Source organism: Myxocyprinus asiaticus, chromosome 15, assembly GCF_019703515.2.
Source record: "Myxocyprinus asiaticus isolate MX2 ecotype Aquarium Trade chromosome 15, UBuf_Myxa_2, whole genome shotgun sequence".
NCBI lineage: Eukaryota > Metazoa > Chordata > Actinopteri > Cypriniformes > Catostomidae > Myxocyprinus > Myxocyprinus asiaticus.
The window spans coordinates 17,871,684-17,897,437 of NC_059358.1; the positions used below are offsets into that span (position 1 = coordinate 17,871,684).

General features: G+C 38.7%; 1 protein-coding gene across 4 annotated transcripts; it reads left to right on the forward strand.

Moving 5' to 3' along the window:
* The first annotated feature begins 1,115 nt into the window (after positions 1–1,115).
* On the forward strand, positions 1,116–23,168 carry LOC127453309 (F-box/LRR-repeat protein 4-like). Of its 4 annotated transcripts, none has more exons than XM_051719634.1 (8): positions 1,116–1,227; positions 4,103–4,725; positions 6,393–6,729; positions 9,451–9,695; positions 10,146–10,359; positions 19,450–19,521; positions 20,854–21,166; positions 21,855–23,168. In XM_051719634.1, exons 2-8 carry the CDS (start codon positions 4,220–4,222, stop codon positions 21,857–21,859), a joined length of 1,692 nt encoding a protein of 563 aa, XP_051575594.1. In that variant the 5' UTR covers positions 1,116–1,227; positions 4,103–4,219; the 3' UTR covers positions 21,860–23,168. The 4 variants fall into 4 exon arrangements, with proteins under 4 accessions (XP_051575594.1, XP_051575590.1, XP_051575592.1 ...); XM_051719630.1 differs by having other exon boundaries at positions 21,766–23,167; XM_051719632.1 differs by having other exon boundaries at positions 1,144–1,227; positions 4,282–4,725; positions 21,766–23,167.
* The last annotated feature ends 2,586 nt before the right edge of the window (positions 23,169–25,754 follow it).

The window sequence follows — 25,754 nt, forward strand, 5'->3', positions numbered from 1 at the left end:
CAGTGATGAATATTAGTAGTTGCTATAAGACACAATAGACAAAATGCACAAAAAAGTCTCTTTTTTCAGGGTAAAAGAATTGTTTTCATTTTCCAGCATACAGCACCACTTAATGAGAGTTTGGCCTGTGATTGCTGAAGCTTCCACAGAGACTCAATGCTCTTTGTGGTGACAATGTGGCTTCAATTTACCCATGAGACAAAGTGACTGGACAAGTCATTCATCGATGCAAAATGCCAGCCAAGACGCGGTCATATGCATCTGTTTCCCTCTGTGAGCCCACCGCTTGCCCATGATGGACAGCCAGCAGCACATATTCTTTGGAGCCAAGCCTTCCCGGCGTCTTCAATCCACCAGAGAGGCCAGCAGAACAGGTCGTGAGGGAATGTGGCCATTTACGATTAAATAAATGTCACAATCGCCAGATTCTCAGTCAATTCTACGAGACAAATGTATTATTCAGAACATCACAACAATGTCTTTCTTCAAGACTACAAAGGCTTTGTGCTTCTCAATGGGCTGTTACATGAGAAAAATATTGAGAAAGTGGGGGGCCTGGGTAGCTCAGCGAGTATTGACGCTGACTACCACCCCTGGAGTCGCGAGTTCGTATCCAGGGCGTGCTGAGTGACTCCATCCAGGTCTCCTAAGCAACCAAATTGGCCCAGTTGCTAGGGAGGGTAGAATCACATGGAGTAACTTCCTTGTGGTCGCCATAATGTGGTGCGCTCTCTGTGGGGCACGTGGTGAGTTGTGCGTGGATATCGCAGAGAATAGCGTGAAGCCTCCACACGCGCTATGTCTCTGCAGTAATGCGCTCAACAAGCCACGTGATAAGAGGAAACTGAGATTCGTCCTTTATTCAAACACCCTTATGCTTGTAAACACCACATATGGAACATGTGCCTTAGAATTTTGTCTAAACTAGATTTCATATTTTAAGGCATGAATATTATTCATTAATCATTAAAAGTTAAATATTAAGTCCTCAGTCGTGATCTCTAAAACATCAGAATAGTTATTTAAATCATCGGCGCTTTGTTCAGAGATTCATAAAAATCCAGTGGTAGTGTGGTAGAACTCCACTTCCCACAATGCACTGTGCAGAGGTTAAGCGGATGTTTATCTTCGGCGTAAACAGTGAAGAATGTGCAAGCAATGACAGTAGAAGCGAGAGATGGACCGAGAACACGGAACACAGCGCCCCGAACCTCGATCACATCCTTTGTAAGTTGGCACTGTTTTTAAAGAAGTCGGTCAATGCGATGTGCCATTATTTAGCCGGTTGATAACCAAGCATGCATCAACAACCTGAAGCTCAGGTAGATAACATTTGCCCTCTCGTTTCAGGTTGCATTCTGAACATATTTTGAGCTCATATACACATAGAAAGTCGTATATGGTCAAAATATAAATATATGTCAAATGTGAGTTTGCTATAGCTCAAGAGTATGCTAGGTCTGAACATTAGCGACAGCTTTCTGAAAATATTAAGTGTTGTTTGATGGTGTGTGATATTGAATTGCACTGTGCATTACTGTACATTGTATGTATGTATGTATGTATGTATGTATGTATGTATACAAATTATTTTGCTGCAAACTAGTTTCGCTTGTGTGGCAGTAAACCGCATGATTTTAAACTGCAGATTTAGCCATAATTAAAATATTGGAATTGACAGAACCTTCTCTGTATGTCACTTGGGAGGACCTTTATTGAAGTTATTGTTCCACTTTATGGTTCATATCAGCAATTACATTGTTCAGGGAAGTCAGACAGTAGAGTGCAATAAAGAGTATATCTTAATCTTTATGACCTGCTGTTTGCCTGTCCTCAAATTTAAAGAATATTCCTGGTTAATGCAAGTTAAGTTCTGTAGTTCACAGATGATGTTGATTATCAAAGAAAATAATTTTAACTTATACCTTAGTTGTAAAATTATACCAACCAAAACAATGCACTTACAGTCATACAGAAATGCAGTTACAATAGCAATCTATAGGGCAACTGCTGAATGCTAACCCCATAGACTATCAACACACTTTTTTTATTTTTGAAAACTAAGATACATACACTATATTGCCAAAAGTATTCGCTCACCCATCCAAATAATTGAATTCAGGTGTTCCAATCACTTCCATGGCCAAAGGTGTATAAAATGAAGCACCTAGGCATGCAGACTGCTTCTACAAACATTTGTGAAAGAATGGGCCGCTCTCAGGAGCTCAGTGAATTCCAGCGTGGTACTGTGATAGGATGCCACCTGTGCAACAAGTCCAGTTGTGAAATTTCCTCGCTACTAAATATTCCACAGTCAACTGTCAGTGGTATAATAACAAAGTGGAAGCGATTGGGAATGACAGCAACTCAGCCACGAAGTGGTAGGCCACGTAAAATGACAGAGCGGGGTCAGCGGATGCTGAGGCGCATAGTGCGCAGAGGTTGCCAACTTTCTGCGGAGTCAATCGCTACAGACCTCCAAAGTTCATGTGGCCTTCAGATTAGCTCAAGAACAGTGCGTAGAGAGCTTCATGGAATGGGTTTCCATGGCCGAGCAGCTGCATCCAAGCCATACATCACCAAGTGCAATGCAAAGCGTCGGATGCAGTGGTGTAAAGCACACCGCCACTGGACTCTAGAGCAGTGGAGACGCGTTCTCTGGAGTGACGAATCAAGCTTCTCCATCTGGCAATCTGATGGACAAGTCTGGGTTTGGCGGTTGCCAGGAGAACGGTACTTGTCTGACTGCATTGTGCCAACTGTGAAGTTTGGTGGAGGGAGGATTATGGTGTGGGGTTGTTTTTCAGGAGCTGGGCTTGGCCCCTTAGTTCCAGTGAAAGGAACTCCGAGTGCTTCAGCATACCAAGAGATTTTGGACAATTCCATGCTCCCAACTTTGTGGGAACAGTTTGGGGTTGGCCCCTTCCTGTTCTAACATGACTGCGCACCAGTGCACAAAGCAAGGTCCATAAAGACATGGATGAGGGAGTTTGGTGTGGAAGAACTTGACTGGCCTGCACAGAGTCCTGACCTCAACCCGATAGAGCACCTTTGGGATGAATTAGAGCGAAGACTGCGAGCCAGGCCTTCTCGTCCAACATCAGTGTCTGACCTCACAAATGCGCTTCTGGAAGAATGGTCAAAAATTCCCATAAACACACTCCTAAACCTTGTGGAAAGCCTTCCCAGAAGAGTTGAAGCTGTTATAGCTGCAAAGGGTGGGCCGACGTCATATTAAACCCTATGGATTAAGAATGGGATGTCACTTAAGTTCATATGCGTCTAAAGGCAGATGAGCGAATACTTTTGGCAATATAGTGTACACTACCGTTCAAAAGTTTGGGGTCACTTGCCTGAAATGTTTCTCATGATCTTAAAAATCTTTTGATCTGAAGGTGTATGCTTAAATGTTTGAAATTAGTTTTGTAGACAAAAATATTTGTGCCACCATATTAATTTATTTAATTACAAAACTAAAATTTTATTTAAAAAAAAAAGTTTTTGAAATGGATGACTTGGACCGAATAATTAAGAAAAGCAGCCACTAAGTGCTCAGCATATACTGTAGATGGGAACTCTTTCAATACTGTTTAAAAAGCATCCCAGGGTGATACCTCAAGAAGTTGGTTGAGAAAATGTCAAGAGTATGTTTCTACAAATTCTGGGCAAAGTGTGGCCACTTTAAAGATGCTAAATTATATCATAGTTTTGATTTTTTTTTTTTTTTTTTTTTTTTTTTGTCACAACATAATTCCCACATTTCCATTTCTATTATTCCATGTTGTGATGACTATACTATTATTCTAAAATGTGAAAAAAAAAAATAAATATAAAGAATGAGTAAGTGACCCTAAACTTTTGAACAGTAGTGTAAGTCAACATTTATTTTCTGTGAGCTTAACAGTATATATTTTTAAGCATGCAAAACACAATAGATTAAAGTTAAGCACTAGTCTAGCAAGATGCCATAAGCTTAGTCTTGCTCAAAATTTTGACCTTAGACTTTCTGATCTGGCATTTCAGGGTCCTCACAATCTTGGTTTGTGTGTGTGTGTGTGTGTGTGTGTATGCGCGCGCATGTGTTTCTCACTATAACCCACAGGTCATGCATGCAGCTTGGCCTATAGCGTGTGCAGTATAGAACCCAACCCCATTCACACTACAGTGCAGGGAAGGGCAGAGAGGGTGTGCTTGACTGAAAACCCGGCCCTGCTGCTCCATGTTTCCTATGCTAACCCTTCTGAGCATGTTTTACTATATCTGTCTACGGCGGCGCTCCAGGAGCGGGACGCGGAGTGAGGCATTGGGCAGCCGGCGGGCGGTGGAACTGGGCCAGCGTTCGGCACTGCCTGTCACAGTAGAGGTCGAGCAGTATGGAAAGGAGGTCCTGGATTTCAGCTCCCACTATGGCAGCGAGAACAGCATGTCATATACCATGTGGAACTTGGCAGGAGTACCTAACGTCTACCCGAGCTCAGGAGACTTCACCCAGACTGCCGTGTTCCGCACTTATGGAGGCTGGTGGGAGCAGTGCACCAGTGCCGCGCCCCCATTCCGCCGTACGCCACCCAATTTCCACAGCAAGGACTTCCTGGAGCTGGCCTTCGAGGAGCCTGTCTATCCCACGGCGGTGGAGGTGCTGGAGACGTACCACCCTGGGGCCATCGTCAAGATCCTAGCTTGCTCACTCAACCCATTCTCCCAGAACCCACCAGCTGATGTTAGGTAAAATGTTGGGTGCTGCATTGTGCTGGTTAAAGCTCTGGGTTGGTTACTGAAAGTTTGTACCTTCTTGCCTTTGTTAAAGACACTAAACCTCAGGTTGCTCCAAGGTGGCTGACCCTCTGATAAGTATACTGCAAGTTAAAGGAATAGTTCACCCAAGAATGAAAATTCTTTCATCATATTCTCACCCTTATGCCATCCCAGATGTGTATGACTTTCTTTCATCTGCTGAACTCAAATGAAGATTTTTAGAAGAATTTTTCAGCACTTTTGGTCACTATAATGAAAGTGAATGGGTGTCAAAATGTTGAAGCTCCAAAAATCACATAAGTCAGCATAAAAGTAATCCATATGACTCCAGTGGTTAAATCAATGTCTTCAGAAGCAATATGAAAGGTGAGGGTGAGAAACAGATCAATATTTACTGTAAGTCCTTTTTTACTATAAATTCTCCATCCTGCTCAGTCAATCTCCACTTTCACTTTCACATTCTTCTTTTGTTTTTGGTGATTCACAATCTTCATGCATATCACCCCCTACTGGGGAGGGAGAAGAATTTCTTGCAAAAAAGGACTTAAATATTGATCTGTTTCTCACCCACACATATCATATCACTTCTGAAGCTATGCATTAAAACACTGGAGTCGTATGTATTACTTTTATGATGACTTTTTGTGCTTTTTGGAGCATCAACATTTTGCCACCCATTCACTTGCATTGTATGGACCTACAGAGCTGAAATATTCTTCTAAAAATCATAATTTGTATTTTGCAGAAGAAAGGAAGTCATACACATCTGGGATAGTATGAGGATGAGTAAAAGATGAGAGAATTTTCATTTTTGGGTGACCTATCCCTTTAAGCTTTGGATAGAAGTGTCACTAAATGACTTGGGTAAAAGCCCTACAGCCCTGACAGTTAGCCTGAGCCATAGAGTTCATATTTTACAGATATTAGTTGATGGGATTTCAATATGTACAGTTTAATCCAGTGTATGTACACTGAGCAATTGTTAGTCAATTTATGGATGCTATAACTCAAGAGCTTGGAACTTACCTAAAGAGTAGATTATCTTCAATGAGTAACCTCATTCCATTTTAAAGATAAAGCATGTCCAGATCTATTACAATCTCAATAAAGTTATGTCTTTTTGCTTATTATACAGTACATGAGTAAGCAAAATGCATTGTGATACATCAGTATGACAGTTAAAATCCAATGCATCAACATCATAATAATAATAATCAAATATCACCATAATAATACCCAATGTATTATGTGCTTTTCTACTTCTACAATATACAATTCATGGCTTTTTCAAGTTGTAAAAATCTACCAAATCCACATCCTCAATCTACTTCTGGTGTGGAAACATTTGATTGTCCCTCTGGTTACATTTCTGTTTCGGAATATTTTTAGTTAATAATTATGAATTGTACCAAAATAATCAAATCTAATTGATTTGTGATGAATTGTTACCAAATGTCATATTTCATAGTGCATTGCATAATTTAGTAAACATTTGTTATCAGATCAAGTTATTGTTGTTAGTGCAAATATTTAAACCCCATGATTAAGTATAGTCTGTTTTGTAGTGGTAGATGCCATTTTCAGTGTCTTGAGTATAGGTCAACCCTGTAAACAATATAATGTTGGTTTTTGTGCAGGTGGGAGGTTCTATGGTCTGGCAAGCCCACTAAAGCTCTGACCCCTCAAGCACGGCAGTTCTCTCCCATCATCAGGCAGATCAGCTTTGCCACCAATCTCCTGCGCCTGGAGGTGAACAGCTCTGTCCTTGAATACTACACTGAGCTGGATGCTGTGATTCTGCGTGGTGTTCGGGAGAGACCCATTCTGGCCTTCTATAAGATTCCCGTCATCGACATCAACGATCTGAGTGACAGCGAAGAGGAGATCAGTGAGGCAGGAGGCCTCTGTTGCCGGTCAGGTGGAGATAACAGGCACAACCTGGGGAATGGCTACTTTGATAGACTCCCTTATGAGGTTAGCAGAGCATTGTAGACTTTGACTGTAGTTATCCACAATGCTTAAATGATTAAAGGCTCACTCACACTACTCAAACAAACTCTGTTGTTGGGATTTTTTGGATCAGTGTATTAATTGTGTTGGTCCATTTTCATTCGATTCCTAATTTTCAGTTTCCTAAAGTTATTGTTTTCCAAAGTATGCGATAATAAGAGCATTTTCGATGGAGAAAGTTGCAGTTCAAGAGTAGATGAGGGGCGTAAACGTAGCAGAATAAATGCACTTCCAAGTGCAAACGTATTAGTGTGAACGTGTCTTTAGCCTTGAAGAACAGTTCGTCACATCATGTATGTAGTCCAGATAACAAAGATTGTTTTGATTTGTGGATAACAATTCAACAGTGTTGAATTCTTCTACATACAAGACAGATATTGAAGAGAAATAGTTTAGTTTCCTGATAGGACTTGTGTGGTTTTGCTAGGTTTCTTCCTGTAATTTTCAGATAATTAAAGACCATTTTGTCATAATTTAAAAATACCTTTCTAATTCCTAACCCCTCATTACCTGTTCATAGCTCTGATCTTTTGCCCAAACCACTGTCACCCAAAATCTCATTACAGCAAACATGTGTGTGTTTCTGAAACATTATACAGCCATTATCTGCTAACTGATATCCAGCTCAACATAAACTATTGTTCACCCTGTCCAATAGTGCACACCTACAACAAAACATAACCAGCGCACCAACGGAAGTCTTGAAAGTAACTTTGGCTAGTACCTTTCTCTTTAAAGTGATGAGATGAAATCAAAAATAAATCTGAATGGGAGTTTTGTGGCCTTTAATCTATGTTTTATCAGCTTTAAAGCCATATATGTTCTAATGTACTCCTTAAAGGAATATTCCAGGTTCAATACAAGTTAAGAGCAATTGACAGCATTTGTGGCATTATATTGATTATTACCACAAAAAATTATTCAGAGTGTCTATTTGCATACCTGTGTAAATGGCATCTGCCACACAGTGCTGCTATTTGCTCCCCAATAGTGTGGTAGAACCACAGAAATATACGACAAACTAAACAATAGGTGTCGCTGCAGTGGTGTGGGGTGTAAAGACGGTGCAAATGTGTACTCTATTGTCTTAGCGACTGCGGTTCAAATCTGCGTTTTGACCCACTCTTTTTCCCATCCGATTTCCTGTTTCCACTCTTAATATTTCCTTTAATACTAATTAAATTAATAGATACAAATTATTATAAATGTTGATTTCATCAAATTGATTTGGTCACGGTGAATGTCGAGGAGTGCAGAGAAGGGTTTGATCAGGAGGCGGGGTCTGTCGATTGCACTCGTTCCCACCGCTTGGCATCGCTTGTGTGTAGATTGATCACTGTATTACTAATATTGTAGTAACCATGTTTTTTGGCAGAAACCATAGTTTTAATGCAAATAGCCATGGTGTTAGTACAGTAATATGATGGTAATATAGTAACCATGATTAATTTTGTGGTTACTGAAATTTACAAAAAATACCATGGTGAAACCATGGTTACTGTAGTAAAACCAAGTTGTTTTTTTTTAAGGTAAGGTTAAGGTTAGGTTTAAGGGTAGAGGTTAATGTAGTGTGTCTGCGGGACTCTAGATTAGCACAATAAACACACTGCAGTGATGCCCATATACTGTATGTTAGTATTCAAATATGGGTACAAATAGTATCTGACACTATTTGCATCAGGGTGCAATTAGTATCTATTTGAACCAGGGTTGGGGTGCAAATAATATCTGCCACTATTTTCACTGGGTGTAAATTGCATATACCATTATTTCCACCAGGTTGCAAATAGTATATGCCATATTTCAACTCGTCCCTCCTTTTCTTTAAAAAAAAGCAAAAATCGAAGTTACAATGAGGGATACTATGGAAGTAAATGTGGCCAATTTTTGGAGGGTTTAAAGGCAGAAATGTGAAGCTTGTAATTTTATAAAAACACTTAGATTAATTCTTGTGTTAAAACTCATGTATTATGAGTGTAAAGTTGTTTAAATCATCATAAATCATCAACAAAGTTGTAAAATTGGCAATAACTTTCCACAGAAAAGGTTAGTAAGCGATTTTATCACACTAAAATCATTTTAACACAGATATTGTTTACATCTTGTGACTATACTTTTGAAACTATTTTAACATTGAAAAATTGGCCCCCATTCACTTCCAAGTGCCTCACTAACCCAGATTTAGCTTTTTGTTTTTTTTAAAGAAAAGGATGAAAGTAATTTTTCTGGTAATCAGTAGTATGGCACAAATGCTGTTGATTGAGCTTAACATGTATTGAACCTGGAATATTCCTTTAAAGTTCACAAAATTAACCTTTAGCAAATAGACACATTTTAAAATGTACAGACTCCTGCTTTTGGGAAAACTGATAAAAAAAAATAAAATAAAATGTATGTCACTTCTTGAACTACACAGACATTTGTCCTATCAAATGCTTCCTAGAATGAGAATGTCCTTCCCTCTAATACCACCTGGAAACCAACTAGCAAGTAGCAGATCATGGTTTATGGCTCTGACGTAACTAAAGCTAATTGGCTATTTAAAAATAATATCCCTTGCCCAAACGTTCAGTTCCAATAGGAAACATAGGAAAGAGGACTGCAAAAATACCACATAATTTGTCTTTGTAAGTATCAGTAAGTGTATTTCACTTATTTATTTTGAATTTGTGTGTGTTACTGTAGCTGATCCAGCTAATCGTCAGTCACCTGGCACATCCGGACCTGTGCCAACTGGCTCAGAGCTCCAAGCTCTTTCACAAGCACTGCTGTGACCCACTGCAGTATATCCAGCTCAGCCTCCAGCCATACTGGGCCCGGCTCACTGACACCTCTCTGTGCCATCTGCAGAGTCGCTGTACCCTCCTGCAGAGGCTAAATATGTCCTGGACGGGCAACCGTGGAGCCGTGACGGCCGCTGGCTTCTGCAGGTAATGATGAGATGCGTTCTTGTGTTAAAAACAGATAGGCGGAGCCCAGTGGAATTAACCGGAAGATGGGTATAAAGGCACATTAAAGCTGTATATTAGCACACCGTTGCTAATATACAATAAGCATTCAAAATGCTTGTCTGTATGTAAATATGCTTATCCCACACCCAGATTCTGATTGGTCTATTGTTTTAAATCTGACAACGCAATTTAACAGCCAAACACATCCGTCTAGCACATATTAACATAGACCACAGATGGAACACAAGAATGTTTTCTGTATGAACAGCCCCTTATTGTGTAAAAATTTGTTTGCTTCAGATATAAAAATCACAATGCCATTAATGATATTGTAGCTGAACAGAACAGCAATAGTTTTTGAGAACAAAAGTAATGTGATGTGTTATCAATTTGATTTTCTCAAAGTCATTCTATCTGTGTCACTTCCAGCTTTATGAAGGCCTGTGGGTTAAGTCTGGTGTGTTTAGAGCTGTCGTGCTGTCATTTCCTGACTGAAACGTGTTTAGAGGTAATCGCCCAGATGTGTCCGTGCTTGCAGGAGCTAAATTTGGCTTCCTGTGACCGTCTACATCCTCAGGCCTTCAGTCACATCGCCAAACTCACTAATCTGCGCAGACTCGTGCTCTACCGCACTAAGGTTGAGGTAAGAGAAAGATTTTGCTCTGGTGAAGCATCTGGAATCAGTGGCAAATTCTCAGGGCCAGCCAAGCCTTCTCTGCTGGCCTAACATGCCTAAAAAAATAATTACGTTCTCATTCACCTTTTTGCCTATTTATTTTCAATCGCTTTCGACTCCTACTTCATCTACAAATGAATACGGGAAAACAAAAAGTTTGTCCTTACAAACAAAGCATGATGCCTGTTTCACATCGCATGCCAAAGCCGAGCTTGTTTGAAGCAGCGTGTGAGTCTGAGCCCCACGCCCTCAAGCTTTCAGAATTTCCATTGAATCCCTAAACAGTGCAAGTGAATAGGCATCTAAAGTCAGACTGTCAGATTCATCAGCCATTCAGATTGATTATTTGTTCTTGGTGGGTGTGGTCTTACCGAAATGACCTTCTAGCTGGCCTTGAATGACGCAATCACGCATTGAGCGAAGAGCGTGAGACCTAGCTGTCGGCTGTCATTATTGCCGCTATCGCCATTGAGAAAGAGATCCTTGTGGATGTAAAAACCTAAGATGTTCTGCATGATCGTGTGATTGATTCATTTATTAAACAGTAAAGAAGGGCTGATTTTCATTTCAAGTAAACTGATAAGTGCTTTTTGCATTATTATAGCAACATCAGGCGTATTCTAAGTGTAAATTAGGCTTCTTGAGCATTCAGTTGCGGTTCAAGTTTTGAAAAGTAATCGAGTACCCTGACAAAACTAAATTTATTGCAAGCGACATTTAAATTACAAATATTATTAGATAGCTTTTTCCAAGTATAGTAGAACTCCTTGGTAGATTCATAAGAAAAAATATTATTTTTGAATGTCAGTTCGGGAGATGTTCATTTCACAAAACAATCGTGCTACAGTTAAAATTAGGCTGACTTGAGCATTCAGAATCTTTTCAACTTTTGGCTTTCGTTCATGGACGTGTTTTTAAAATGTCAGTTTGTGATATTAAGTGACTGCGACATAATGATGTCCATAGGGTGTCTTGTTAATTGTGAAACTGTGTTTTCTTAATGGCATGAATCGCACTGAAGGCCTAGATTTTAAATGCACGGGTCGCCACTGTCTGGATTGCACTAAATTAAAGTCCGCCTGAAATGAAAATTCACCCTATCTATTTTCTATGTTATTGATCTTATTGTGAATGATTCATCCATGCATATGTTTTATTTTTATTTTATTTATTTTTTTACCTCGTAATCTTTCATCAAAATTTAATAACTCTTCCGGTGAAACGACAGACTTCTCTCTGGTGACGTATGCAGGACTTCTCCCATCATTTAGTCCACTTAAACCCTGCCCCTTTCTTATAAATACCACTAGAGTTGAATGAAGTGTCAGTCACATGTTGGTGAAGATGGCAAGTTGTATTTTCGTCTTTTTCCTTTGTCATAGGTTAGTCGTGTCTAGGTGTGGTGAGGAGGATGTTCTAGCACACTCAGAGGCATGGAGACAGGATTTCATCATAGATGGGATTTTTATTTGTTTCCCAAATAAGGCCAAAGGCAGGATAAAGTATAATAAATAAATAAACTGAAATAATGAAACTATTTACAAACAGAAAACCATATGACATGAGTCAAAAAAAATAATAAAACAAGATGAAATTCAAAACAATATTCTGAATTGAATTCTTTCTAGCCATCAATAATAATAATAATAATAATAATAATAATACGTTTATTTTATATAGTTCCTTTCTTGAACCCAAGGTCACTTTACATGGAGCAAATACATGAAATACAGCAAAAGGACAGATAACACATACATTCCAAAAAAAAAAAAAATCCCTAACAAGCAGCCGAGAGATAACACTGAGTGAAGAGATGAATTTTTAGATGTAATTTAAAGGAGGAGAAGGTGTGAGTTCCCGAAGAGGTTGTGGGAGAGCATTCCAAAGCCGAGGAGCAACAGTCATAAATGACCTGCCTCCCATTGAAGACAACCTGAACTTCGGGACAAACAGGAAATTTGCTCCAACAGACCATAGAGTGCGAGTGGGAATATAAGGGTGAAGCAACTCACTGATGTACTGAGGAGCAAGAGTGTGAAGAGCCTTGAAAGTTATCAACAATATCTTATATTGAATGCGATACTAGTAGCCAGTGGAGCTGTTGCAGAGTTTTACTAAAAGTAAGAACTCTAGCTGCAGAATTTTGGATGTATTGTAGGCAATTTAGAGTCTTAGTAGGTAAACCATAGTAGAGTGAGTTACAATAATCCAATCTAGAGGAGATGAACGCATGGAATAGTGTTTCTGCGTCGTTCGTATTGATTACTGGTCCATGACATCATGATGGCGCTGCAGATGGCAGCCTCGGTGGGGAGCGCTCCTATTGTTTTGTTGTTTTTGTTTGTTTGTCCTGTGTTTAGTAATCTTTTTCCAGTCAGTTTTATCAGAGACAAACTGCTGAACATTCGACAGCTTATACCAGACAGTCTTTTCCTGGTTTTTGAATATTCAGACGTTTTGCTGGACATTTTAGTTGGAGGCGCGGCTTTGTTGTTCAGGAGACGCAGGCGAGGGAGACGAGCCGGTGCGCTGGTCAAACTCCGTTAGCGCGGCTTTCGAACAGCCCTGCTGAGCATTCATCTTGCGAATCTCCGCTCTCTTCCTAACAAAACGGACAAACTACATCTCACCCAAACAAACAAGGACTTTTCAACCTCTGCTGCCTTGTGCTTCACAGAGTGAAGCCATTCCGGCAGCGCGTTACATCTGCCGGACTTTCAGCTGTTCAGAACGGATCGCATCGTGAAGTTAATGGGGAAAACGAGAGGTGGTGGAACATGCTTTTACATCAGTGAAAGTTGGTGTACAGATGTATCAACGTTAAAGAGGATGTGCTGTCCTAATTTGGAAGCGCTCTTTATTAATTGTAAGCCGTTCTACTTGCCGCAGGAGTTTTCCTCATTTATTCTGGTGAGTGTGTATATCACGCAAACGTGTGTGTGAACACAGCGCTGCAACAGCTGACTGATGAAATCACAGACACAGAACAAGAATACCTGGACTCAGTTATTATTATTCTTGGGGATTTTAACAAAGAAAATCTCACACGTGAACTGCCCAAATACAAACAGCACATTACATGCCCCACCAGAGACAGGAACATACTGGATCATTGCTACACAACAATAAAGGATGCATATCGCTCTGTCCCTAGAGCAGCTTTGGGACTCTCTGATCACTGTCTGGTTCATCTTCTTCCAACCTACAGGCAGATATTAAAATCAACCAAGCCAGTAGTAAGGACTGTAAAGAGATGGACCAATGAAGCAGAGCGGGAACTACAAGCCTGCATCGATTGCACGGTTTGGAGTGTTTTTGAGGCTGCAGCCACAGACCTGGATGAGCTCACAGATACTGTTACATCATATATCAGATTCTGTGAGGATATGTGCATTCCTACTAGGACAAAAGTTCAACAACGACAAACCGTGGTTTACAGCAGAGCTCAGGCAGCTTCGTCAGGCCAAAGAGGATGCTTACAGGGGTGGGATAAAGTCTTGTACAATCATGCCAGGAACACACTGAACAAGGAAATCAGAGTGGCTAAAAGAAGATACTCTGAGAAGCTGAAAAACAAGTTTTCAGCTAACGACCCTGCATCAGTGTGGAGTGGCATGAAACAACTCACAAATTACAGGACTCCTACCCCCAACCCTGTGGTGGACCAGCAACTGGCTGACGACCTGAATGTGTTCTACTGCAGATTTGAAAGGCCTAATCTCACACCCCACACCCACTCTGACCTTCACTTCACACAAACACCAACACCTCCTGCAGCCCCCTTCCTCCCCCCTCCAGCTACTCACCCTGCACTTAAGATCTGTGAAGATGATGTGAGCCACGTCTTTCGGAAACAAAAGACGAGGAAAGCTTCAGGCCCAGATGGCGTCTCACCAGCGTCTCTTCGATTCTGTGCTAACCAGCTGGCCCCCATCTTCACACAGATCTTCAATAGATCACTGGAGCAGTGTGAAGTCCCATGCTGCTTCAAATGCTCAATCATTATTCCTGTCCCAAAGAAACCAAAAACCACAGGACTTAATGACTACAGACCTGTCGCCCTGATGTCTATGGTCATGAAATTATTTGAGAGACTGGTGTTGGCCCACCTGAAGAACATCACTGGACCCTTTCTAAATCCCCTTCAATTTGCTTATCGAGCAAACAGGTCTGTGGATGATGCAGTCAACATGGGATTGCATCATATCCTGCAACATCTGGACAGACCAGGGACATATGCAAGGATCCTTTTTGTGGACTTCAGTTTGGCTTTCAACACCATCATCCCAGCTATACTTCAGAATAAATTACACCAACTCTCAGTTCCCATGTCTATCTGTCAGTGGGTTACCAGTTTTCTGAAGGACAGGCAGCAGCTTGTGAGACAGGGGAAACTCACTTCCAGCAATTGTACAATCAGCACTGGTGCCCCCCAGGGATGTGTGCTCTCCCCACTACTCTTCTCGCTCTACACCAATGACTGCATTGCCAAGGACCCCTCTGTCAAGCTCCTGAAGTCACACCACTGTCATCGGCCTCATCCGAGATGACGATGAGTCTGCATACAGAAGGGAGGTTGAACAGCTGGCTGTCTGGTGCAGTCAAAACAACCTTGAGCTGAACACGCTCAAAACGGTGGAGATAATTGTGGACTTTAGGAGGAACACCCCAACACTGACCCCCCTCACCATTCTAAACAGCACTGTGGCAGCAGTGGAGTCATTCAGGTTCCTGGGCACTACCATCTCACAGGACCTGAAGTGGGAGACACTCATTGACTCCATTGTGAAAAAGGCCCAGCAGAGGTTGTACTTCCTTCACCAGCTTAGGAAGTTCAACCTGCCACAGGCGCTACTGATACAGTTCTACTCAGCAGTCATTGAGTCTGTCCTCTGCACTTCAATAACTGTCTGGTTTGGTTCAGCTACGAAATCAGATATCAGAAGACTACAAAGGACAGTTCGCTGAGAGGATTATTGGTTGGCCCCTGCCCCCCTTTCAAGAACTATACACTTCCAGAGTGAGGAAAAAGGCTGGAAAAAAATCACTCTGCACCCCACTTACCCTGCCCATTACCTTTTTGAACTGTTGCCTTCTGGCCGACGCTTCAGAGCTCTGAGCACCAGAACCGTCAGGCACAGGAACAGTTTTTTCCCTCAGGCTATCCATCTCATGAACAGTTAAATTGCCCCATTGAGCAATAACTATGTGCAATACACAGTTAATCTTTTTTATATTTATCCAATACATCCAACCTCTTCTGCCATTTCATTCCTCTGAAAAAAAAAAAAAAAAAAACATTTACACTGTACATGACAGATTTGTATTTGCATTGTACATAACAGATTTCAATTAGATTGCACTACGTATGTGTATGTGTGTATGTATGTATGTATGTATGTGTGTGTCTGTGTGTATTTACGTATGTGTATAACTATTTTTTATTTTTTATTATTATCTATGTCTTGCTGCTGTTTTTGTATTGTTTTTGTATTGTTGTACACTGAAGCTCCTGTCACCAAGACAAATTCCTTGTACGTGTAAGCATACTTGGCAATAAAGCTGATTCTGATTCTGGTTGGAGACGGGCAATATTGCGTAAATGAAAAAAATTATGTCTTTATAATGTTATTAACATGAGCCTCGAAGGTGAGTGATGTATCAAAAATCACCCAAGGTTACGAACAGTGAGAGAGGGCTTTTAGTTAGTTTTTACCTCACATGACTGAGGGAGAGCAATATACATACATCTGCATTCAACCACGTCTCACTCTCCTGAGCAAATGAAGTGCCTATGTTAAATAGGTACATTTCCCTCTGCACTGAGTGGACCAAACCATTTACATAAGCACTGCGGGGGTGTTCAAATGGGGGTGTTCACAACACAAGAAAAACGCTAATAAAACAGCAAAACAAGAATATAACCTTCTAAACAACATAGAATGATTCTTCTAAATCATACAGCTAAATGATAACATAATCACAGCACAAAGAAACAGCATAAATCAGGTTTAAAGCAAATTCATCTTACTTCCGGCCAGGTATCACAGAGAATGGATGGCACATAGAAGGTTCTCACTCGGGGCGCGTGCCCATAGACCGCTACACTCAATCACAGAACAAAGACCACTGTAAGATAAACGCTAAATCCTCAACATACTTAATTCAAAATAAACTGAACATTAAAACAAAGACAGTGTGTGGTGTGGTTATTTTGGGGTGATGAGTTGATGATTTAGTAGATTTATGTAGTGGAAACGTAATGTATTTAGGGAGATGTGTTTGTATAATTTGTTTCCACTCTCAGCAGCTCGATCTATTTAATTGGTGCACACAACTAAACAAATGCGTGTATCTACGCGAGTGTGTGAGTATGAATGTTTGCATGTACACTGGCGATCAAAAGTTTGGAATAATGTACAGATTTTGCTCTTATGGAAAGAAATTGGTACTTTTATTCACCAAAGTGGCATTCAACTGATCACAATGTATAGTCATTATACATAGGTATCGCCAGTGTATGAAACGATAAGTATACGTGGGATGTAATGATAAACGGAGAGTGCAGATATTTTAAACTGAGAATCAGTACATTTACAAACATAGTCCATACTTTCTTGGTTACGGGTCAACTAGCTTGAATTTACATTTAGGATGAGGAGGAATAACGGCGAATTCACGGTTGTGTTCGAGACATTTCATGCCTGAATTGCTGAGGTGAACACTAATGGATACAATGCTTCGGATGCCTCTGGAGTTTATTTATATTTTTGAATGCAGTTATCTTGGCATGCACAGCACGAGTAAGTGTTTTTTTTCCTTTATATTTAGTGTATTGTGATTCAGAACGTTAAATATGGTTATGGTTTTTCAACGGCTACAGCCTCTTCGTAAGCAAAGACTGCGATGTGCTTGTGCATTTATTTTGTCAGTTTGATAATAAATGTGTTGAGATAACTGCTCAATTCACAGATAACTGGCTCTGACCCGAGCACAACGTGTTTGGGGTTTTTGTGTGTCCACTGCAAACTCGCATTCAGATCTGCCTCCGTTCCGCTATGCAACGCCCATATTTTCACAATCCAATCAACAACCGATGGAAACACTCAAATCCCCGCTCTACATTTTTTTCTTGTTCGATAAGCTGTTTCACTCGGAAATACGTCACAATACGGAAGTAAAGTCAGTCGTAACTTCCGTCTCATGACGACTTTAAATGATCTTGCTCAAAAGCTAGGTAAATAGTGTAGTTTATGTATTGTCTCATCTTTTAATTTAATTAAACTGCTTACCTCTAGATTAATTGAATAATAAAAATAAAATAAAATAAAAAGTTTTTTTTCTTCTTCAGCAGTTTGGTAAATTAACACTTTTGTCAGCAATCCAAAAACTCACAACTACTCACCAGCCAAAGCTGGTCAGCCAAGTTGATTTGTGTGTGATAATTATGGTGGGAGGAGTCATTCTGAGGCGAAGCTAATCATAACAGTTTGTTTTCCTGCAGCTATAAACAAGAAACAGAACATGTCCCCCTGAACAGTTCCATACGAATTAAATGAACATGGTGTGTTTTAGACACCATAGTATACCCACTAATATATGGATATTAATGTGGATAAACAGATTATAATCTTATAATAATCTAGATATTAGAGGTTGACCAATTTTGCCAATACGATGAAAAGGACGTTAACCGATTTATTGCTTGATACTTGATTTATAGAATGATAAAAATGGCTTAGACTTTCCTTACTATGACGAGCACAGATTGAGGCTACAGGAGACCAAAATTAATAAAATCCCAAAAGCATTTTACTTTGCTACCAAAATCCCATTAACCATAAAAATTAAAATTTAGTGCATAACTTGAGACTTTTCACTATAAACAAGCCCAACATACAGAGGTTTATTGATGAGGGATAAAAAAAAAGAGGAATCCACCTATTAGCTCAGATTAATCGGTAAAACCGATATATCGGCCTAACCCTACTAGATATTTTGTAAAGTTGACTTCTTTTCTGGATCATATTTATACAGTAGATCTGTGTACATAATGAAAGCAGGAATTTGGCCAGTAATAATGAAGGTTTTTTTTCAAATAGCTAATTACTGGTGCATGGCTGAAATTTTGTGTTCATCCAAAAAGTGATGTGCTTTATTGTGCATATTTCAAGTTTTCATATCGCCTTTGTTTATTGTTTATTTGGTCTCATAAAAAAAGAAAGATATATTGAGAATTGAGGAAGAATGCTAAGTAAATTTGCTAGTTACCTGTTCATAATATTGTTTCAGGCTGTATAGCTGACTGTTTAACTGCATTATGACCTTTTGATCATTATGCTGCTGCTGCAAGTCCAAGTATGCCACTAATCTATGGTTGAAAAAAGAACAACACAGCATCCCTCCGTGTGTGGTTAACTGTGACTCAGCATTTGTGATTGTCTCTCTCAAAAGGAATAATGATTCTGTAGCTGTTTGTTTAGTGATGGCAACTATGTGTAACACACACACACACACACACGGCGGGCTGTGTCTGTAGCACACCCACTTATCTCAATCCACATTACTCTGTCATTACTTTAAATAAAATATATCTTCAGGAAGGAACCTAATAATATAAATAACAATCGAAACACACACACACACACACACACACACACACACACACACCGAGTTTATCCATTAACACACAACACTGTTATCCTTTGCTGTTTGAGTTATTGTACATTTCACATGACTGTTTTTGAAACCAGCACAATAATGAAAACAAGGGGGTATTCTCCTGGTGATCTCCATAAGATCACATTATATCACTTCATCTCTGAGTGTGCAAAATCATGGTCACATAATAGTTTTATTTTGACTTATCCATTTGGAGGAATATTGAATAGCAGACTTAAATATGTTGTCATCTTTGATTTGTGATTTCAAGTATTCCTTCATTTTATTCTACTCCACTGGTATCTGAATAGGAGGTTTTGTCAAACCCATGTATTCTCTCATTATTGTATTGTGTAAATAATTGTTATTTTCTACATTTTATTTCTTTCTATGTAGCAATCAGCCATTTTGAGCATCCTCACATTCTGCCCAGAGCTCAGGCACCTTAACCTGGGAAGTTGTGTCATGGTGAGTCTACTGGACAGATATAAAGTATGCATGTACAGTGTACTATCAGTCAGAAGTTTGGACACGCATACTCATTCTTTATTGTCTTCACATTTTAGAATAATAAAGTCATCAAAACTATAAAACAACACTAACAGAACACATTATAATAATTTAGGACACATCCACACTAATATGATTTTGTGTGAAAAGCACTTTTTCAGTTTCATAACATTATCGTTTTCCTCAATTATATTGATATCAATTTTAGGTTTCCAAACATACTTTTTGCAAATAGAATAGAATAGAAGTTGAACAAGGAGTCCTGCAACAGATGATATGGCCCCCACAGATTCTGGATCTCAACATCGAGTCAGTCTGGGATTACACAAAGAAACAGAAGCAATTGAGATGGCCTAACTACATTAAACCGTTGCTGCTTGGAACAAATTATCTGACAAAAACCTTAAAAAACTGTATGCAAGTGTACCTAGGAGAATTTGTGCTGCTTTAAAGGCATAGGGTGGTCACACTAAATACTGATTTTGTTTTTTAAGTTTACTCCACTTTGTATGAATTCAGTTGATACATAAAATATTTCATGGCATTATTTTTTGAAAACATCCTGACTATACAACATTTTCCACAGCAGACTAAAAATTTTGCACAGTACTGTAAATTATATTTAGACTTAAATACATAGATTTTTCTCTTTTTAAAGTTCTATAAAAAGGTTTATAAGATCATGATAAACATACATTCAGTCAAGTGTGTCCAAACTTTTTGCTGTTCGTGCAGTTCAAATGGTTTGCATATTCATCCCTAATAATAGTACATTGAAAATAGTATGTGAAATGTAGCCGGATGGCATACTATTTCTGGAGTTTCGAAGTAATGCATCCATGCATGTTCTAGGCTAATATTGCCCACAACCCCTTGCTATGCAAGATGATTGGATTGGTCAATGATTGGACAGTTTTATGACTTCATACTTCATAAAAGTACAAACTTTAATATTGCCAGTGCAGTACGTAGGTTGAATTTAGGTAAATCAGTCCACTTTTGGACTATCTCAAATATCAAAAACTGTCCGGGTTCACCTAAATTCACCCTACATTTTGTACTTGGTAGAAGTATGAAAATTGTTTTTTAGCCTGTGTTCCAATTCAGCCACAGAAACATTGTCTTACCTACTTTGCTACTTAAACCTGTCTCACGTGTTACCTTGCAACATGCAACTACATGCAACATATACTGAAATAAATTAGATTCTGGGTTTTCATATTTTGCTCTTAGAATAGCTCAGAGACAGTCGGTTAGCGACATGGTGATTTCATGGCCCGCTTTCTGCAGATTGAGGATTATGATGTGGTGGCGAGCATGCTGAGCGCCCGCTGCCATTCTCTGCGCTCCCTCGACCTGTGGCGCTGCAGGAACCTGAGTGAGCGTGGAATGGCAGAGCTGGTTATGGGCTGCAGGCTCCTGGAGGAGCTAGACCTCGGGTGGTGCTCTACACTTCAGAGCAGCTCTGGCTGCTTCCAGCACTTGGCTCGCAGCTTGCCTCGCCTACGCAAGCTCTTCCTCACCGCCAACCGCACTGTGTGTGACTCCGACCTGGAGGAGCTGGCTGATAACTGCAGTGCTCTGGAGCACCTTGATCTACTGGGTGAGTTGAGTATAAATGAGAAGTGCATGGAAACAAACAATTTCTCATGAGTGTCTTACCAAATGGGTAAAAAAAAAAAAGTAAAAGAAATCTAAACAAAATTATTGGTCAAAAAAATATCTAAAATAAAATTATTGGTCAGTTGCTTCATTATGGCAAGTGTTGTTTTTTTTTTATGTAAGTGTCATCTCTGTAATTACCTGAACATTAAAGGTACACAGTATTTTTTGTTTAGTAGTATTCTTAGTAGTCTTAAACTTTATACTGACACCTATTGGAGTGGATGTAGTGTCACACAAAAGCAAACGTTTTCAGTTACCAATGTCATTGTAGAAATACCCTAGTATGTTGCATTAGTATTAGAGGCTTACAGTATTAGCAGCTTTTTGTAGGCCACTGATATGACTTGAACGTTCATCTCCTTTGAGTGTACATCAATTTGAACATATTGTCTACTCTAAAGCATTGGACAAACTACTATACATTTTCATTTTCCAACTATTCGTACACTAAACTATTAATTTTTTTGTGCACAACTTTGTGATACTGAAATATACTGAGTGAACATTTAATGCTGCTATGTCATTGTGGGTTTTTAGGCACACGGATGGTGAGCCCCGCCTCTCTACTGAAGTTATTGCAGTGTTGTCCTAAGCTAAAGCTGTTGGATTTGTCCTTCTGCTCGCAGATTGACTCTCGTCTTGTCCAAGAGCTCAGTGGCCTTTTCCCCAATGTGTCCATCAAGAAGAGTTTCACTCAGTAAAACTAAATCCGTCCACAGGAGCAGCTTCACACATGTACTCTTAAGACATTCTGGTGTGCATTTTGGTGCTGTGAACTTGTACATACTGCCTTGAACTGCACAGAGCTGTGAACTGCCACATGGAGGAATTGGGTCGAAGATGTTATGGATGTTTCACTTACTCACTGCTTGAATGGTTTAGCTTTGTGTTGAATCTCACACATTTCATCAGACCTCAGTTTTTTATCTTAATCTCAGGGTTTTATTTTTGTCTCCAGAAGGAAAAACTCTTAGAGAGAGACATTTGTAGTAAGCCGTACAACTGGTGAATGGTTTTGTTTTAAATATAACTAATGGACAAATGTTCAGTTTCAGTGTTTTATTTGCATTGTTAAATGGCGTGAAATTCATGTTGAATATCGTGAAATAATATTATAGTAACATGGTCTACTAAAACTATTTATTAATATAAATTCAGGTCCACATTGACTTAAGTGTGGGCACATAAAACTTTTGTGGCAATACCCAGTTTGTGTGAAATGTTGCCCATATCTTGAGTCAATCATGTTATGCACATGTATGCACACAATAGGGCAAGTACCTCAATATAAGCTTTTCTCTTTTGCAAAACTTGACATTTAATTTCCACAGGTGCATGCTAGCTAGATAAAATATTCTTGTGCCTTAGGTTTAAGGAGAGAAGTGCTTTGTATGTGTGCTGGTCATCTGTATTGCGCTATTCTAAATTGTGATTTGCCAAAATCACCCTAAACCAAAGTGTCTTTTTTTATTTGTATGCATAATTTAATTTTGAAAAACAAGGCAATGTTCTGTAATTTCTTTGAAGATGTAGAATTATTCTAGTCAAAGAAAAAAAGAGGAAAGAATTTGTTTAGTGCTTTAGTATTAAAAAGTTGTTTTTTTTAAAGTGCCAGATTTTTTTATTTACCTGTTATATGTACTAAAACATTACATAATAAACACCCTGTAAACAAGCATCAAAGTAGAAACAACCTCAAAGATGATACAGATTGTATTTATAGTATGTAAGCTGTAACTTGTAAGATGTAGAGAATTACTCTAATAATGGAAATTGTATTAACAGCATAGTTCACCCAAAAATTTTGTCATTTACTTTTGCTAAGTATTTTTGTGTGAACTATCCCTTTTAGCATTGATTCGGATCTGAGAGTGACAGTTGTGAGGTCTTCGTTCAATAAAGTGAGGCCTGAAAACATTTTGTGCTTATTTTAATTTGAAAAATAAAAATCTAATTCTGTTGTCTCTATGTTTTAAGATCATAAAATATTAATCTTTTTTCTTGTGCTTAGCTGAAAAGCTTCTTCAACTATTTAGGAACAGTGGGTTTATGACAAGACTATGTTTGGTGTATGGTTGGTCTTGTGTATTTTCTCCTCCCATTAAACCCAGTAGTTTGGTCAAGCTGAAAGTCAAAAAATTTACCTGGCCTTAATCCCTCAGAGTTTAATGGCATATTAATTATTAATATTGCATCTGGTAGTGACAATCCCATTAGATTACCAGTGATGTAATGAATTGTTTATGTCTACTTTAATGATGGGCTGAGGAGTTTTAATGTGCCCTGAGGACCCGGAGGGATGCAGTTAATTAGATGAAACGATTTCCTGATTTCTGTACATCTATTGCTAGTCAGTTCATGCAGAAAACTGTCATTACACCCTTGTAAATACATCAAAACTACAACTCATAATAACACTGTCTGCCTTTGCCTTTGGAGCCTGTAATTTAAAAGTGGCAGTGTACTCCTTCTACGGTGTTCTAACATCAAAATCCATTTGACCTTTTCTACATTTCATACACCTTTTGTAGCAGAAACTAGGAGAGCCAGTTTAAAGAAAAGTATTACCACCTCAAACATACACGCTTTCTTCCAGGCATAGGATTAGTACGCCATTTTGAACAATACAAGGCCTAACATATGTTTTTAAAATGTAACAAATTCAAAGCTTGTGTGATTTGGGCATTCAGACTGTTTTAAAGGCTTGAGCTCCTTCATCCGCCTTTTCATATACATGGGATTCAGGAGTAATTGGGATACACCTGTAAGCTGCGTTTGGCTTCTCCACTTCACATGGATTTGCTTAGTTCCGGACAGCATTTCCAAGCCATTATTATTTCAATTCCATTAAAACTATTTTATAATTTGGCATTTCCAGGTATTGCTAATGAGCAGATTAGTTATGTGTTGGGGAAATCATGGGGTCAACATGCAAGTGTTCGCCAATTTCAGTATTTCTTACCTTAAAAAATTATTTCCTTGTCCCTCAAAATGGGAATGGTGATAGGTAAAATATAATGAGCAAATTTCTGGAATTCTTAGATAATAATAATAATAATAATAATAATAAAAAGTAACCTTTTTTGCTTTTTTTTTTTTTTTTTTGATAGTTTGGTTTGAGTTGCATACTTTGGGCTAAGTTTTTATTTTTTTTACTGACTTTTGAGTATTCGTCGTCTTCTTTTTTTTTCAGAACACAAAGACCACAAAAATGCATAATTTATAGATTGGTGCTGGATTTGTGTTACATTTTTGATGCACTTTTCTAGGCCTAATGAAGTTTTAAAGGATTTACCAGGAGCAGCTCTGCAACATGACAGGTTGTGCTCTAAACTTAAAAACTAATGATTGTTAATTAGTTCATTTTTAAATAATATGAATATTTACAATATAGTTACTTGTTTTTATAAAACCATTATTTAAGATTGATAGAAGATGCATAAGCTGCTATGCATGAGCTGTTTGCTATGGTTTTCTATTACAAGTAAACAAACAAAAAAATAAATAAATAAACAATCTATTTATCTACACAGGAATCTATAAATAGACCTTCTTGGCTTTACAGGTTGTAGGCTAAACAGTTTTTGGTGGTAAGAGCTAGTGTCCGAGAGAAAGCCCGTTGTGTCTCCCAGTGGACAGATACAATATATATATATGTTTTAGAGTAAATGTATTTTGTTCGTTTAACATCTTAGCCACACCAAAACTGTAAAACGAATCCCCGGTTAAAACTGTCAATATAGCCTATAAACAAAACTTTTTTTTTTTTTTATTATTTTTTTTTTTAGAAAAGATCTGCAATTTCTGTCATTTATCATGACGCATTGTGTGTCAATAAACAACAAAATGTGCATAATAACATATTATTAATGTAACAAAATATTAAAATCATCACACTCAGCAACCAATATTATCACACTTGCTCCAAATACAGCAAATCGCCATGTGCTCGTGTTACGTTTGAGAAAGTGGCTTTAGGCGTTCCGAAAGCACTAGGTGGCACTAGAGGATAAGAATGACCATTTTACAGCATCAATACATCCAATTCAAGACTTCAAAACGTCTAATTTTCCAAAATGTGGAGAACATGCTATTAGGCCACTATAATTTTTTTTTTTTTTGTTTTGTTTTGTTTTTTTGTATTTAAATAAATATAGCCTAATTGTAATCTAACAATGATAGAGCAAAGTTTCCTGTCTTGATGTGAAAGGCAAAGAGACAAGGCTTTGCATAGGACCAAACGATTACTGTCCTGCATACCTTCCCAACAAAGCAACATGAACGACAAGCTGATGATACTCATATCAGTGCCCCGCCAACAATTAATATTGGTTTACTACCATTAGTAAATTTCGAAGGAAACTGTAAAATATATAATCAAGAACACTGATGTTTAGCATTATTTCTAAATATAAATGTTTAAGGTTTAATACTGACAAAATTATATTGTTTTAAATCGACTCGATATTGCAAACGATCTGAAATAGTTGTAGCCTAATAGTAGGATAGGGAAACAGACTAAATCA